Consider the following 14,283-nt stretch of genomic DNA (forward strand, 5'->3'; position numbering starts at 1 on the left):
GGCGTTGGGTGCCCATGGGTGCTCCCATCCTTGCCTGTGGCCATCCCAGCATCGACCCCACACAGAGCCAGAAAACCCGCCCCTCTCAATGACACACACACACACACACACACACACACACACACAGAGCTCCACACCTTTGGGGTTGGTTGGTTGGTTTGGTTTTTTTTGTTGTTGTTGTTATTGGTGGTGGTTGGTTTTTATGTTTGTTTTGTTTGTTATTTTTTTTTTTTTTCCACTGTGGATGTTGTACCAGTTTTATTGGTAAAATTAACATGAAGCCTCACAAACGCTGGAACATGCTTTTCCTTTTAAAGAATTTCCACTGGACCTTAATGGTGAGCATCCAGTCGTTGACATATAAACTCTTACAAGCTGATGTGCACACATGCGCCGGGGGGAGACGGTGGCAGCGTCCTGGTGTCAGGGATGGTTTCTGCGCTACGCACTGGGAGCCCACAATTCATTTGCCAGCCTTCTGGGCCTTCTGGGCAGACTTGGTGACTTTGCCGGCCCCGCCGCTCTTCTTCTCCACGTTCTTGATGACGCCCACGGCCACGGTCTGCCGCATGTCACGGACAGCAAAGCGGCCTGGGGAATGGAGGAGGATGTGAGTGATGTGGCTGTGCCACCCCCTGAAAGGTTCTGATTCTTCCCCCGATCAGTTTTGTGTCAGGGCAGAGATAGGGAAGCTGAGAAACGCTCCTGCACAGCGCCACTGTTGGGTTGCAGTGATTCCCAAAGGGAAAACCCAGCCCAGTAGGGAGCCTGTCCCACCTGCCCTAACCCTGCTCATGCATCAGATTTTGCAGATGGAGCAGCAATGGAATACATAAACCTCCCTCTGCTCCCCGTCTGACCAGTGGGAGGTTCAGCATGACCGCTGTGAGGTCTGCACCCAAGCAGCCTCCATGCTCCTCCACGGGACACCACGCAGGAGCCAATCCCTTACCAAGGGGTGGGTACTGGGAGAAGCTCTCCACACACATCGGCTTGCCAGGAATCATCTCCACGATGGCCGCATCACCCGATTTCAGGGATTTGGGGTTGTCCTCCAGCTTCTTGCCGGAGCGTCGGTCGATCTTCTCCTTCAGCTCAGCAAACTTGCAGGCGATGTGTGCGGTGTGGCAGTCGATGACAGGTGAGTATCCGGCGCTGATCTGCCCGGGGTGGTTCAGGATGATCACCTACGGGACACAACAAAGATCCAAAGGGACTTGGCTATGGGGTCTTGCACAGCTCAGTGCCAGCAAAGACCAGCAAGGTTGGGAAATCAACGCCATCTCGTGCCACACATAGAGAAGAGCTAATTGGCTTTCATGGCAGAATCCTTCCTTTGTTTAAAGCGTTACCTAAGCTATTACTTATTTATTCAGCACACAGGTTGCAGGCACCTCACTGTGAGAGGTGACCTAGTCCTGCTCTTCTCCAGAGCCAGCCGCATTTGGGAGAGGGAGCAGCCATTTTCATGTGCACCAGCATGCAAATTGCAAACCCAAGGCTTAAACCCCAGGCAACCTCTAAAATGTTCAGCTTTCCCTGTTGGGTATGCTGCTCCCCTAGGTGTTATCTCCTCAATGGCAGCTCTGCAAGGCTGTGAGCTGCTGGATGTTGGGGACAGAATGGAATGGAATGGAGTGGAATGGAATGGAGTGGAACAGCACAGAGTCCATCGGAATGGAATGGAGTGGAAGGGAGAAGAGTAGAGTGGAATGGAATGGAGTGGAACGGAGTAGAGTAAAAGTGTAACGGAACAAGAATAGAATTCTAATCAGCTGACCTGAGACGTGAACTGTGCTGCCTCCTGCGGCGGGTCTGACTTGCTGTCCCCACAGACATTCCCACGGCGGATGTCCTTGACGGAGACATTCTTCACGTTGAAGCCAACATTGTCTCCAGGCAGGGCCTCGCTCAGCGCCTCGTGGTGCATCTCCACTGACTTCACCTCAGTGGTGATATTCACAGGCGCAAAGGTGACCACCATGCCGGGTCGCAGGATGCCAGTCTCCACTCGGCCCACGGGAACTGTGCCAATTCCTGCAGGGGCAAGGAGAGATCAGAGCAGAATGTTACCCACAAAGCACGTGATGGGCAGCGGGTCATTTCCAATGGCTTTTATCAGAGACTGCATTTGTCTCTTGCCAAACCAAAAAATTAGTTATTAGCTGCAAGATCAACTTCAGGATCTTCAAAAATATCATTAATCAGCCCTTTCTACCCAATGTTTTGTAAAAAAAAAAAAAAAATTAAAAAAAAATATGGGATTGCATCACAGTTCAATGGCCATGAGCAACCATGTGCCCTGGAAATTTTTCCTTCACAGCAACCATTCCCTTCTGTGCAGAGGACCAGGAACATTGCAGTGTGTGTGCAACAACACACCCTGATGGACTCGTCATCCTCACTGCATCAGGGGACAGGATGGCTGATTAGACGAATGGGACATTCTGCACCTTGTGTCAACAGGAGATTTGAGGAAAACTCACCTTTAGACTGAGGTGATTAAGAGAAAAAACCTGGAAAAGAGGCTGGTGGGATCCATCCACTTTTCCACACCAGCTCTATTTCCCTCAGTTCCACCCCTCCCACAGTGTCCCTGTTCCCTAAGGACCTGCCTAATCCCTCGACAAAACCCTGTCTTTCCCCCAGCTGAGACAGAGGAGGATGCAGAGCTGCCCACCATCCCTCATCTCTATTGCAAACAAAAGCTTGCATTAAAATGCTCACTAAAAGCGAGGGAGCGACATTCAACGTAGCCAGTTTCTGCAATGCACGTGCTCTTTGGAAAGTATGGAAAGGGCTGGAAATGGCTCTGCAGGGATGCCCAGTGCTGCCAGCAGGACAGAGAGCAAAGGGATATTTAAAGCCCTGAGAAGTGCCCACGTCACTATCCATGTTCCCTAAAAGGCTGGTCCCGTGGTGCAGCTGGGCACATGGAGGTGCTGCTGATGGACACCAGCATTTGGGAGCATCAGTGACTACAGTCAAGCAGAATCTCATTCCTGGCTGGTCTCCACCTGGTTCTGCCAGCCGTGACCTCTGGGACACCCAAATCTGCAGCCATTTTGGCATCGTGTTCACTGAGGAGAGCTCACTGCTATCCTCTCACATCTCTGGGCATCTTCGGGCACGTCCGCCTCCAACCCAAAGTCTCACATGGGGTCTCTGCCCTGGAGCAAATACCCTTCTCCCCAGTATTATTTGAAGTTCAATAAGTCCAATCCCTCCAGCTTCCCAATACCTGGAAACATCATCCCCAGATCCCTGTGGAAGGAAGGCTACAGTTCCAAAGAGTCACGCTGATGGTAGCTCACCTCCAATCTTGTAGACATCCTGCAGGGGCAGGCGCAGGGGTTTGTCTGTGGGGCGGGTGGGGGGCAGGATGGTGTCCAGGGCCTCCAGGAGGGACACCCCGCTTGCGTTGCCTTCCTTGCGCTCCACCTTCCAGCCCTTGAACCAAGGCATCTGCAGACAGAACAGCAACAGTATGCACTGAGTGTGCCTGTCCTCAGCACCCTGAGATGGTCCCACTGAGGTGTCCTATTAGGACATGTCTGGAGCTGGTTTAGCTGCAGCCTGGATTTATTTGGGTTTGGTAAGGTCTTTGCATTCCACCACGTCTGCATGTTCACCTGCATCCCTTCATCCAGCTCCATCCCCATTCTCCCCTCTCCCCCAGAAACATGTGAAACATCCATGAGCCGAAGAAAAAGGATGAAAGTGGTTAAACCCAGCAAACCTGCAGCCTCCATTCCTAACCCAGAGGCGTTGCCTTCCCACACCAGCCACATGTACCCAGCGCTCAGCACAGGAACTGTAGAGCCAGTGAGTTTCCTCAAAGCTGCTAAGGGGCAGGATTGTTTGTCACAGATAATTCTGCCCAGCATTGGAGCCTTGGGTGCTACTTGTTGCCCAAAGCACACCATTGCACAACAAAACCTTGCTAGTGTTTGCCCCCAAATCCACTTCCCAAGAGCCATAACTATTCCACAGCTCCATGGCAGAAACAGGCTCTGACGTAACACAGTCTGACAGGTTGTGTGTTACAACTTGTGTTGTCAGCCATGGGTGCTGCAAGCTCAAGCTCCCATCATTAACAGCTGAGCTTTAATTCCTATTGCACTCCAACTTCATTTTATAAAGCAGTCACGTTTCTCCAGTTTTGCCCACTCTGTACCCCATGCATCCCAATCTTGCATCACAGATGAGGTGTATTTGGGCTGCAGTACCCCTCAGAGAAAAAGACTCCAAACCCATAAGTGGCCTCGTTCTGTCAGCTGTAGCAACAGAAAGCCAGCTTAATGCAAAACCCCATTTGCCAAAAAGCTAGAAAATGTCAAACTGTCATTTTTTCTGGTTAGCCTAGCAATGCTGTGCATCAGGGCCATGGGCTACATTCTCTCATGTAGGGCTCCAGCCCCATGACCATGCAGTCCAATGGGATGCAGCTGCTACACCACTGCACAAGCATAGAATCACAGAATGACTTAGATTGGTGGGGACCTTAAAGATCATCTAGTTCCAACCCCAACCCTGGCTGTCTGCCCCCTGATGCATGTACAAGTCACCTGGCTGCCTCTTCCTCTAGTGAAAGCTAGCTGGAAATATGCGAGTGAGAATAATCAGAGCTTTCCTGGAGGGTGAGGAGTAGGAAGAGAGAGATTTGCACTGGATTCCCACCCAAGCTTTCCTAGAAGCAATGCAGTGTGGGGAGGTGGACTCTGTCACTCTGTCCCCACAGAGGTAGGAGGGGACCCTGAGAACCACATCATGGGATACAGAATGTCCATGCATCCTTTCAGCAGAGCTTCCCTGGACCCCCAGCCCCGCAGCCAGTTCTTCCCCCCTGACTCTCCCAGCCTCCCATCAGAGGAACGAAGCCAGTGAGGCCCATCCTGCCCTGTGCCTCCCCTCTGCAGCCTATTAATAGCGAATTGTTCAGGATCATCTTCCCTGCCCAGCAGCTGCTGACATTTGGAGCCTGATTTGGAGGCACCCAGGAACTATGCAGCTGGGCTTGGCATGACCGCAGCTGACCTTATCCCAGCTCCACTCTACAGGGGAAAGGAATCTCCCAAAAACCCACTTGTTCCAAGCTAGCCCCAAGCTTCTCATGAGCTGTCTTTCCTGTGCAAGGCTATGAGCTACATGCCAAGTCGGTGTGAGGTTGCATTGCAGCACTCCTCTAGCTCAGGATCTCAATCCCAACCTCCCCTGGCTGTACTTGGACACGTTGCCTCCCTCCTTTTGGATTGCTGACCCCAAATCCACAAGTGAAGTCCTAAGTCTTCCTGAAGCGTTGAGTTTCCAGTTGGCTTCCCAAGGTACCACTGTGTTTCAGCACTGAGCAACTTGCTCAAGGTCACAAGACCTTCTTTAGTCTTTAGAAGACTGAAGCTGGGGGAGCTTTTTCTCCAAAAAAAAGATGTAACAACTGCTATTGGCATCTGGTCTGACAAAGAACCCCCACACCTCTTTAATCTCTTCTTTCTCCCCTGCCATTGTATGAAGAAATAGCGCCGTATCTTTGCATCATCAGCATTGATACACAAAGGGAGAGGCCAGTTTGGAATTGACTGGCCAAGGAAAAACCCCAAATGGATGTTCAAGGAAATCATGGTACCTTCCCATGCAAAAATAGCCTTAAAAATTGGAGTCCCAGCAGTGGAACATGGGTGCAGCTGATATGGCATCAATGCAAAGAAGCACCCAATATGCAGCATGTGTTAGCCAGGCTGTGTGGTGGGAACTGCTCCAACCCTGCAACCAGATCGTGTTGTTTGCCTGGGAAAACAATGCCCTAAAACCACTCATGCTGTTCCTGCTGAGCATGACAATTGCTGTGGACGGCTCTAACGTCAACACGGCTCTGACGAAGCAAAATTTTTAAATTAGATCCCAGAAGCACGGCCCTACAGATCATGTGAGGATGCTCACGGAGAGCCACTGGGATGTCTGGCCATGGTACAACAAGAAGCATGCACACTGCTCCCATTCATCCCAGCACAATCACAGCGACGTGACAAACATCTACACCGGCAACGTGGGTCGTTGCGCATGACGGGTGCATGAAGCGTGCCTGTGGCTTTCACGGCACCAAAGCCAACCTCAGCCTGGATGCAGATACTAAGAGTGGGAGAACAGCACGACACAACACACACTTACATTGGGGGATGGCTCCAGCATGTTGTCCCCGTGCCAGCCCGAGATGGGCACGAAGGGAACCGTGGCTGGGTTGTAGCCGATCTTCTTGATGTAGGCGCTGACCTCCTTGACGATCTCATCGTAGCGTTTCTCGCTGTATGCAGGCTCCGTGGAATCCATCTTGTTGATGCCCACAATGAGCTGCTTCACCCCCAGGGTGTAAGCCAGCAGGGCGTGCTCACGGGTCTGCCCGTTCTTGGAGATGCCGGCTTCAAACTCACCGACACCGGCAGCAACAATCAGTACGGCGCAGTCAGCCTGGGAGGAGAGAGATGATGAGCTGCTGCTGTCCCTGAGAATGCTGCTCCTGGGAGCTCTGAGTATGTCCCAAAGGGAACATTACTCAGAACGAACACGCCTTAGGCAGATGCCTTGCCAGCTGCTACCCAAAACCCTGCTGATCTACCTCAACCCTGACCCATGTTATTTTATTCTTGCCAATTGTGCATGCTTTTGCAATATGTTCGACAACAGGATGGATCATTCTAAGTTGTGTGGATCTAACCAGGCCCTCATCCTGACCACCCATGCATGCAGGGCCAAAGCCTTACCTAAAACCCCACTAAAGTCATTTTAGCAATCTCCATGGTTGATGGAGGAGCTCCCAGAGCTTACTCCTGTCCACAGTGTCAATGACAGAAGCTGTCTGCGTTTGGAAAAAGGCGTGCACTACCCAGCTGGCCTCAAGGGGCATGCAGCAAGGCTCACCCAGTGCCCATGAAGGGCTCTGGGATGCAGAAATGCCCTGCAGTGCAGTGCAGTGCAGCAGGGGGAAGCTACCTTACCCTGGAGACACAGACCGCAGTTTGGCATTGTGGCGTGATTTATGGAACAAAGATGGCTGTTTTGAGAAAGAGGAAAGACCCACAGAGTCTCATCTGGCCAATAAAACCCAATAGTCTGTGGGAAGCGTCTTGTATGTTTGAGTTGTCTGAGGCTAAAATAACATGGGAGACATTCTCACAAAAGACCTATAGCTCACAACATCCTGTTGCTTCTCAGAGTCCATATTCATCCCCAGCTCATACAAGCAAGGGAAGTGGTGTAGAGAAACCACTCCTTTTTGCCCAAGGAAACCCTTTCCTCAGCATCCAGAGAGGGACCTGGTGCCACCTCTTGCATGGACCCTGCTCACCACTGCTCACTGGTGCCACCTCAGCCTCCCACATCCAGCAGCTCCTGGCCTCCCGTGCTCACCTGGGATGTGCCAGTGATCATGTTCTTGATGAAGTCCCTGTGGCCGGGCGCATCGATGATGGTGATGTAGTACTTGGTGGTCTCAAATTTCCACAGTGAGATGTCAATGGTGATGCCACGCTCACGCTCGGCCTTCAGCTTGTCCAGCACCCAGGCGTATTTGAAGGACCCCTTCCCCATCTGTCCAAGACAAAGATGAGAGCTGGTCAGAGCCCCAAACCCAGGGCACCCCCCACTAATGGAGCACGTCCCATCTCCCATAGCCATGAAGGCAAAGGGTCACGTTGCCAACCCCCTGAAGTCAATGGCAGCCATCATCTATATGTCAGTATACACAGTGGAAAGGAGACATAGTCCTAAACACGTTCCCCGGTAGGATGGAGAAGAGGTTGGAAGCAGAGCTATGAAGAGGATTCGTGGTGGGACTGGATAAGAAGCTGGAGCCGGAGACCAGCAAGGTCTCCTCCACGAGATGCCACAACCCTGCAGGGCTGCTGTGAAATCACACTGATACAGAATTACACAGCAGTGCTGGGAAGCTTCTTGCTGCTGTATTTTAATCTTTTAAGTGAACACGAGGCGGCTGGATGGAGGGAAAAGCCATTGCTAAGTGAGGGAGCCCCAAACTAACAGGATGTAGCAGGGGAATGGGTTAAAAGAAAATGAAATGCAAGAGGGTTGCTAGGAGCTGAACAGAAACGTGATTGATTTTTGCCACAGAGTGTGCGAATTTGCACGAAAAGCGACTGCGAGCTGCAGACAGACCAACTGTCACTGCCAAATGGCCCAAATCCCAGCCAACACTGTCATGTAGAAAATCACGCTGGGCGAGATGGGCCACTGAAAATCTCTCTGGCCTGCAATGAAGCACACGCCCTGCTAAAATCAGGGTGCTGCTTCCTTTGGGTCGGTGTCCTTTGATGCCACCAAGCAGAGCCAGACCTTCCCCAGGCTCTGAACAGGGATCCCACACCGATGGGGGGGGACAAGCTCAGCCCTGTCCCACTGTGTCCCAGGGCAGCCCAGGTGGACCAGAGGGTTAACGTGTGTCAATCACCAGACCTTGGCTGAAGAGGCAAGCTTTCTAAGGTGGAAAATAGAATTCAGCTAAAGAAATAGGTCATTTGCTGATGATGTAATGTGCTGTAACTGCCGCGCAAGGACGGAGGTGCCGTACCACGGTCCCATGTCTGCAGCAGCGATTTCTTCTGGAGCATCAGTGCATAAAATTCATAATGGGCCATTATAGATCACCGGTCCGGAGGGAAATGCCTCCTGCTGGCAGGCAGCGAGCGCTCCAGCGCTGCTCACAGGGGAGGATCGGGGAGGATGCTGCAGCACCGCACCCAACGCACCCCGCCTGCACCGGTATGGGATCGCAGCCCCGTGCCCGAGCAGCACGAGGAATTAACGGTGCCAGCCCCTTTATGTAACAGCCGAGTGCCGCGATGACTTTGCAGCTTGCTCGGGGCGGGGGGCGGGGGGGGATTACAGCCCAAATCCTACAGCCAGAGCAAACCTCCCCTTCCTCAGAGGGAGTGCCGGGTGATGCCGCAGCCCAGTGGGCAGCCCCGAGCTCTGTGCCCGCAGGAGCAGGGGGTGGAAAAATCCAGAATCACATCTTTGCTCCAATATGGCAAAAGATGCAGAGAGGGAGCTGGGAGGTTAACCCTTTCCAGCATGCACCCCCACTCCCTCCCTTGCTGGAGGATATTTAGGGCATCATTAGAGCATGCTAATTTACTGCCCAAGCCAAGAGGAAGGTTAAGGAAAAAGGGATTTATTTTGTGGAATGCATTGATAATGAGGCACGCTCAGGCAGGAGCTCAACTAAAGAACCCCCCAGCCTTTCAGCCATCAGCAGTATGCTTAGGGGTGGGGAACCTGAGGCACAGAGCAGGCCCCAGGGTGCAGCTTCACGTGAGGGCACCCAGCTGATCCTAAAACCCAGCATTTCCTCATAGGAACTGCAGGGATTCATACCCAACCAAAAGCAGTCCATTCTGCGTACCCCCCTGGTACGTGCCATCAGACATAACCTGAAGACAAGTGAGATCCTTTATGTAGCAAACAGCTCCCCTCCTTTCATGGGGTATATTCAGTTACCCAGAGCTGTTGTTGAAAAAAAAAACCCCACTGCATTATCCAGCACTGCACAATACCTTCACTGTTTGGTGCCAGAACTGCCTGAATTTCCTCCATCAGACCCCAGCAAAGGGACAGCTTTCTATGTGGAGATCACAAACACTGTTGGTTTGGGGGTTTTTCTTTAGGGTTTTTTTTCTATTTTTTTTTTTTAAAGAGAACAATTCCTCTCTCGGAGGTGCTGCTGCTTCTGCCCCTGAAGTCAAAAGGGAAAATAAAATCCTTCCTCTTAGGATAAAGAAAATAATAATAATAATAAAAAATCGGACCGTGTTTTCTGATAGCTGTTTTTGGGTGCACACAGGCCTCCATTTCCTGAGAATGCCACCTAATGGAAGAAAACCCTTCCCCAGCCCTGCATCAGAAAATGGAGTCGGTAAGCTCAGTCAATAGGCTATTAATAGCAGCTCCAGTCCCTGCGTATTCTGGCAAGTCAGGGGAAATGTCTGCTCAATTAACACAGCTGCAATCGCATCTGTGATAACCTCATCGTGCCATACCTGATCCGGAGGTAAGGGGCTGGAAATATACCAAGGGATAGCAGCGATCGTTTTAAAATGAAGGAAAGGGAGATGATTATATTCTAAGGAAGAAGCTCTGCTCTTAAGGGCTGCAAGGGAAGACTGACAATGAGGCAGGAGAAGGGGTGGTGTAGCTCAGATGCTATTGGCACATTCAAAGGGTTCAGACAGACAGACAGACAGCAAGACGTACTGTCAGGGATGGCAGCTCTGGGGGCTTCTTCTTTATTTTTCCTCTCTCTCTTTTCTTTTAAACGTGAGGTTTTGTCCAGAAAAAATTAAGGGATGTCTGCATTAAGGATTTATGGTAGGGTCACGACATGATGACGATGAGACCTCTTCTGAGCAGACCCGCCCCATGGGTAACACAGCCAGCCTGCTCCTGGCTCACCCACCTCTCTAGAATTTACCATCACTTATTTCCCAGCTCTTCCCATTCGCAATGTTCTCTTCTGTCCCCCAGCATATTTTTTCCTCTTTGATCTATGCCAAAGTATAGGCGTTGGGTGGTGCTTTGCAGCACAACAGCCTGAGAAATGCCTGCACTATGACATTGCTACAAATGGCACCATTAGAGAGGCTAAACAAAAGAATTCAACTTAAATGCTTATACTCCATGCCAGCTTTCCTATACAGAGGGCTACAATCGACCCCCATTAAGGGGATGGATCTTTAGCCAAGTGGGCCAAATTTGCACTCCAGCTGATGCTGGCTGCCCTATGATGCTGGAAGGAGATGTTACGGGGTGCAATTCATCGTCATGCACAGGGCTGGAAGGGATTTATCAGGTTTTCCTCCTCATGCACAACATTCAGTGGGAATTTCATGCCCTGCAGCATTATGGCTCTCCCAGAATCCTCGCCATTACTGCTGGTACCACCATCCATCTTCTAAATCCCCAGGTGGTGGGATCAGCATTGAGGGCAAGCACCCAATGGACCAATGGGCCACAGGAGCCGGGAGGACTTGGGATGCAGAGGGAAAAAAGTGGTGGGAACAAAGGGAGAAAGGTATGAGAATGGCATCACCGGGAGAAGGGGCGTATTGCCCATGGGACATCAGCACGGAGCAGGGGACATGGAGGGGGACACTCTCCTCACCTCAGCAGCCTCCTTCTCGAATTTCTCAATGGTCCTTTTGTCAATGCCCCCGCATTTGTAGATGAGGTGCCCGGTGGTGGTGGATTTCCCAGAGTCCACATGCCCGATGACGACAATGTTGATGTGCGTCTTCTCCTTCCCCATGCTGGTGGGCTACGCGTGGAGGGCGGGCAGTGGGGGGAGCGCTGGGGACGCAGCTGCGTTTATGGAGAGGCTGTAAGGGGAAAAAAAGGCAGCGTCAGCACAGCCCCCACCACAGCACTGCCAGCCCAGACAGGGGTGCGTGGCCGTGGCTCAGCAGCTCTGCTCATGCTGGGACAGATCCAGCCCGCCCCCGGAGGAGACTGGCCAGGCTATTTCTGGCCACCACATTCAGCGTCCAGCTCTCAGCAAGATACCATGATTTTATCATCTGCCTTCCTGGAGACCCCCAGCTCCCAAGGCTACGTCATCGGTACCTCGAAGGTGCCCTTCCTCTGTGGAAAAAAAAAAACAACCCAACCTTCTGATGGCTCTGCACCGCTGCCTTCTAGGTCTTTCCAAACCCTATTCCATTTCCAAACCCTCCATTTCGTGGGCACCCTGGGAGGAGCCATGGGTGCCCGTCCCCTCTGGGTGTCTTCACCTCTTGGGTGACAACATGGTGCCCAAAAAACGGGACGGACAAAAATAGCCCTCTCACTCCTCCCTGAGCAGGGCTGCATAGAGCGGGGCAGGGCAGCACAGCTGAGCCTGCTGTGGGGGATTTTGTGGTATTTTGCTGCCCTGAATCTGGATGAAACAGAGGGAGGAGGCTTAAAACGAAAATCAATAGATCTGTTCTGGCATCTCCCAGGGTTACCATGGTGCCGCAGCTGCTACAGAAGCTCTGCACAATTAGGAGCTTTAATTTGACGTCTAATAAAATCCAATTTTATGAAGCTGCCCATAGAAGCGAAGCAGGTCGGGGGCAGCTTTCTGCTCGCGCAGCGATTCGGACGGGTGGTGACAGCCCCGCTGCCCCCGGCCCTCCTCCCTGCCCTTGAACGAGCGCAGGATCCGGCCATGGCGCAGCCCCGCGCAGGTGCCCGGCGTCGGCTGCTCTCCCTTCTGTGCGCCCGGGGCGCGGGGCTGCCGGGGAAGCGGGGGATTCCTTTATTTTCATTTATTGGATTTTTTTTTTCCTTTTTCCCTTTTTTTTTTTTCCTTTCCCTTTTTCTTCGTTTCCCCTCCCTCTCCCCCCTTTCTGATTTATTTTCATTTATTTTCACTTTTCCTTTGAATTTCAACGCTATCCTTTTCCTCTCCTCAAGCTTTCAGGATGCAGGCTGTTTCCCACCTGCGGACTGAAGGAGCGGCCCAACCCCATCTCCTCCCTCCATCCCAGGGGTCTCCCCCACCCTCGATGCCAGCAGCACCCCATGAACACGTATCGTACCCCCGCCCCAGCAGCCCCCCCCCCCCAAGCGGGTCCCCCCCCCCCGTTCCGAGCAGCCCGATCCCGGGGGGGACCGGAGCTCTTACCGGAGCGGCGGTCGGGGCGGCAGAGGCTGCCAGCTTGGGCTCCGGCGGCTTTATCTCCCCGGGAGGGGCCCACCTATTGACGGCGGCAGCGCAATGCAGCGGCCCCCCCGCACTACGGCAATGCGGTACCGGGCGGGGGAGGAGGAGGCGAGCCGGGGGGAGGAGGAGGAGGAGGAAGAGAAAGAGGAGGAGAGAGCAGGGAGAGGCGGAGGGGGAGAACTGGGGATGGAAGGTAGATGGAAGAGGTGGAAGAGTGGGAGATGGGGAGGAGATGGGGGATAAAGGGATGGGAGGAAGATGGAGGGATGGGAGAAATGGATGAAAGCTGGAGTAGTGGGAGATGTAGAGACCAGGGGTAAAGGGATGGGAGGAATAGGGGGATAGGGGGAATAGAAGGATGGGAGGAAGGGAGGAGAGATGGAGGAGCAGTAGACAGATGGGTGGGAGAGGTGGAAGGGTGGGAGATGGATGGATGGGAAGAGATGGGGGATAAAGGGATGGGAGAAATGGAGGGAGAGATAAATAGAGGGTTAGGAAGAGTGGAAGGTTAGGAGAAATGGAAGAGAGATGGAGAGAGGAGGATGCAGACAGAAGGATGGGAGGTAAAGAGAAGGGAGGAAGATGGAGGGAGGGAGAAATTGAACAATAAGAGGAAAAGAGGAAAGAGAAACAAGAGATGGAGGTAAGGAGATGGGAGGAAGATGGAGGGATGAGAGAAATGGAGGGGTGGCAGAAATGGAAGGATAAGAAGAATAGAAGGATGGGAGGAACAGGAGAGATGGAACAGTGGGACATGGTGGGATGGGAGGTGAAAGGATGGAGAACAGGTAGGAAGAAGATGGTGGGATGGAAGACAGAGGAATGGGAAGAAGGTGGAGGGATGAAAGACAGAAAGCCAGGAGAGCTGTAGGGATAGAAGATGAAGGTGGGAGAGGAGGAATGGAGCAGATGGACAGCCTGAAGAGATGGAGGGTAAGGAGGAGGATGGAGGGACAGAAGGAGATAGAAGAAAGTATTTTTTTGTCAGTGAGTGGAAATGATGGAGCTCCTCATTCAGGGGGATTGGGGCAGGTGGAGACCAAGAGGGGCTTGGAACCCTCATGGCAGCCTGGGGGTGAAGGGATGGAGCTGGGGTGGGCGTGGAGCCCAGGGCTCCCAGCAAGTGAGATGGGGACAGGTCATTGCAGGAGCACACGTGTCTCTGGGCACAGTTCTGTGGGCACTGACCCACATTTCTGCTTCAGTGGAAATGCATTAGCCCAGGAGCAAACAGTGAAGGAAGAAATGGAGCAAAATATGTTTCTGCACTTGCAATATATAGGGCTGTTGCTCAAGAATCTGTGGTTTGTGAACATCATTTAATGTAATGGGAGATGAGGTTCAAGTCCTAGGACAAGCAAACCATGAATAATGTCCTACTGCCCTACCACGATGCTTCCTTTGCATTAACAAATATCAGGTAGGGGTCAGAGTATTTATGCCCACGTCAGCTGTGCAGTTACAAGGTAAGGCAACATCTTCTGTGTCCCAACACCAAAAACAGGTCAAAAGAGAGCTAATTTTGAGTTAATCTATGTAATAGTCCAAACCAATTTTGTGGGCCAGACGTCTTC

General features: G+C 52.2%; 1 protein-coding gene across 4 annotated transcripts; it reads right to left on the minus strand.

The window, feature by feature from the left end:
- Positions 1-239: 239 nt before the first annotated feature.
- Positions 240-13,400, minus strand: EEF1A2 (eukaryotic translation elongation factor 1 alpha 2). 4 transcript variants are annotated; one of them, NM_001032398.5, is made up of 8 exons: positions 12,671-13,400; positions 11,168-11,381; positions 7,402-7,581; positions 6,166-6,462; positions 3,315-3,465; positions 1,781-2,037; positions 953-1,187; positions 240-591 (listed from the first exon to the last, which is right to left on the minus strand). In NM_001032398.5, exons 2-8 carry the CDS (start codon positions 11,309-11,311, stop codon positions 464-466), a joined length of 1,392 nt encoding a protein of 463 aa, NP_001027570.3. In that variant the 5' UTR covers positions 11,312-11,381; positions 12,671-13,400; the 3' UTR covers positions 240-463. The 4 variants fall into 4 exon arrangements, with proteins under 4 accessions (NP_001027570.3, XP_024997991.1, XP_046758826.1 ...); XM_025142223.3 differs by having other exon boundaries at positions 244-591; positions 11,670-12,695; XM_046902870.1 differs by having other exon boundaries at positions 244-591; positions 11,626-12,695.
- Positions 13,401-14,283: the final 883 nt, after the last annotated feature.

The sequence above is a fragment of the Gallus gallus genome, chromosome 20 (assembly GCF_016699485.2).
Source record: "Gallus gallus isolate bGalGal1 chromosome 20, bGalGal1.mat.broiler.GRCg7b, whole genome shotgun sequence".
Lineage (NCBI taxonomy): Eukaryota > Metazoa > Chordata > Aves > Galliformes > Phasianidae > Gallus > Gallus gallus.

Excerpts from the sequence above, each read along its gene's own strand:
- EEF1A2 (NM_001032398.5), bottom strand. The coding sequence starts at position 11,311 with ATGGGGAAGGAGAAGACGCACATCAACATTGTCGTCATCGGGCATGTG. Across the intron at positions 3,466-6,165 it reads TGCTGGAGCCATCCCCCAAT|ATGCCTTGGTTCAAGGGCTG; the intron begins GTAAGTGTGTGT and ends TTCTGTCTGCAG. Across the intron at positions 2,038-3,314 it reads GGATGTCTACAAGATTGGAG|GAATTGGCACAGTTCCCGTG; the intron begins GTGAGCTACCAT and ends TTGCCCCTGCAG.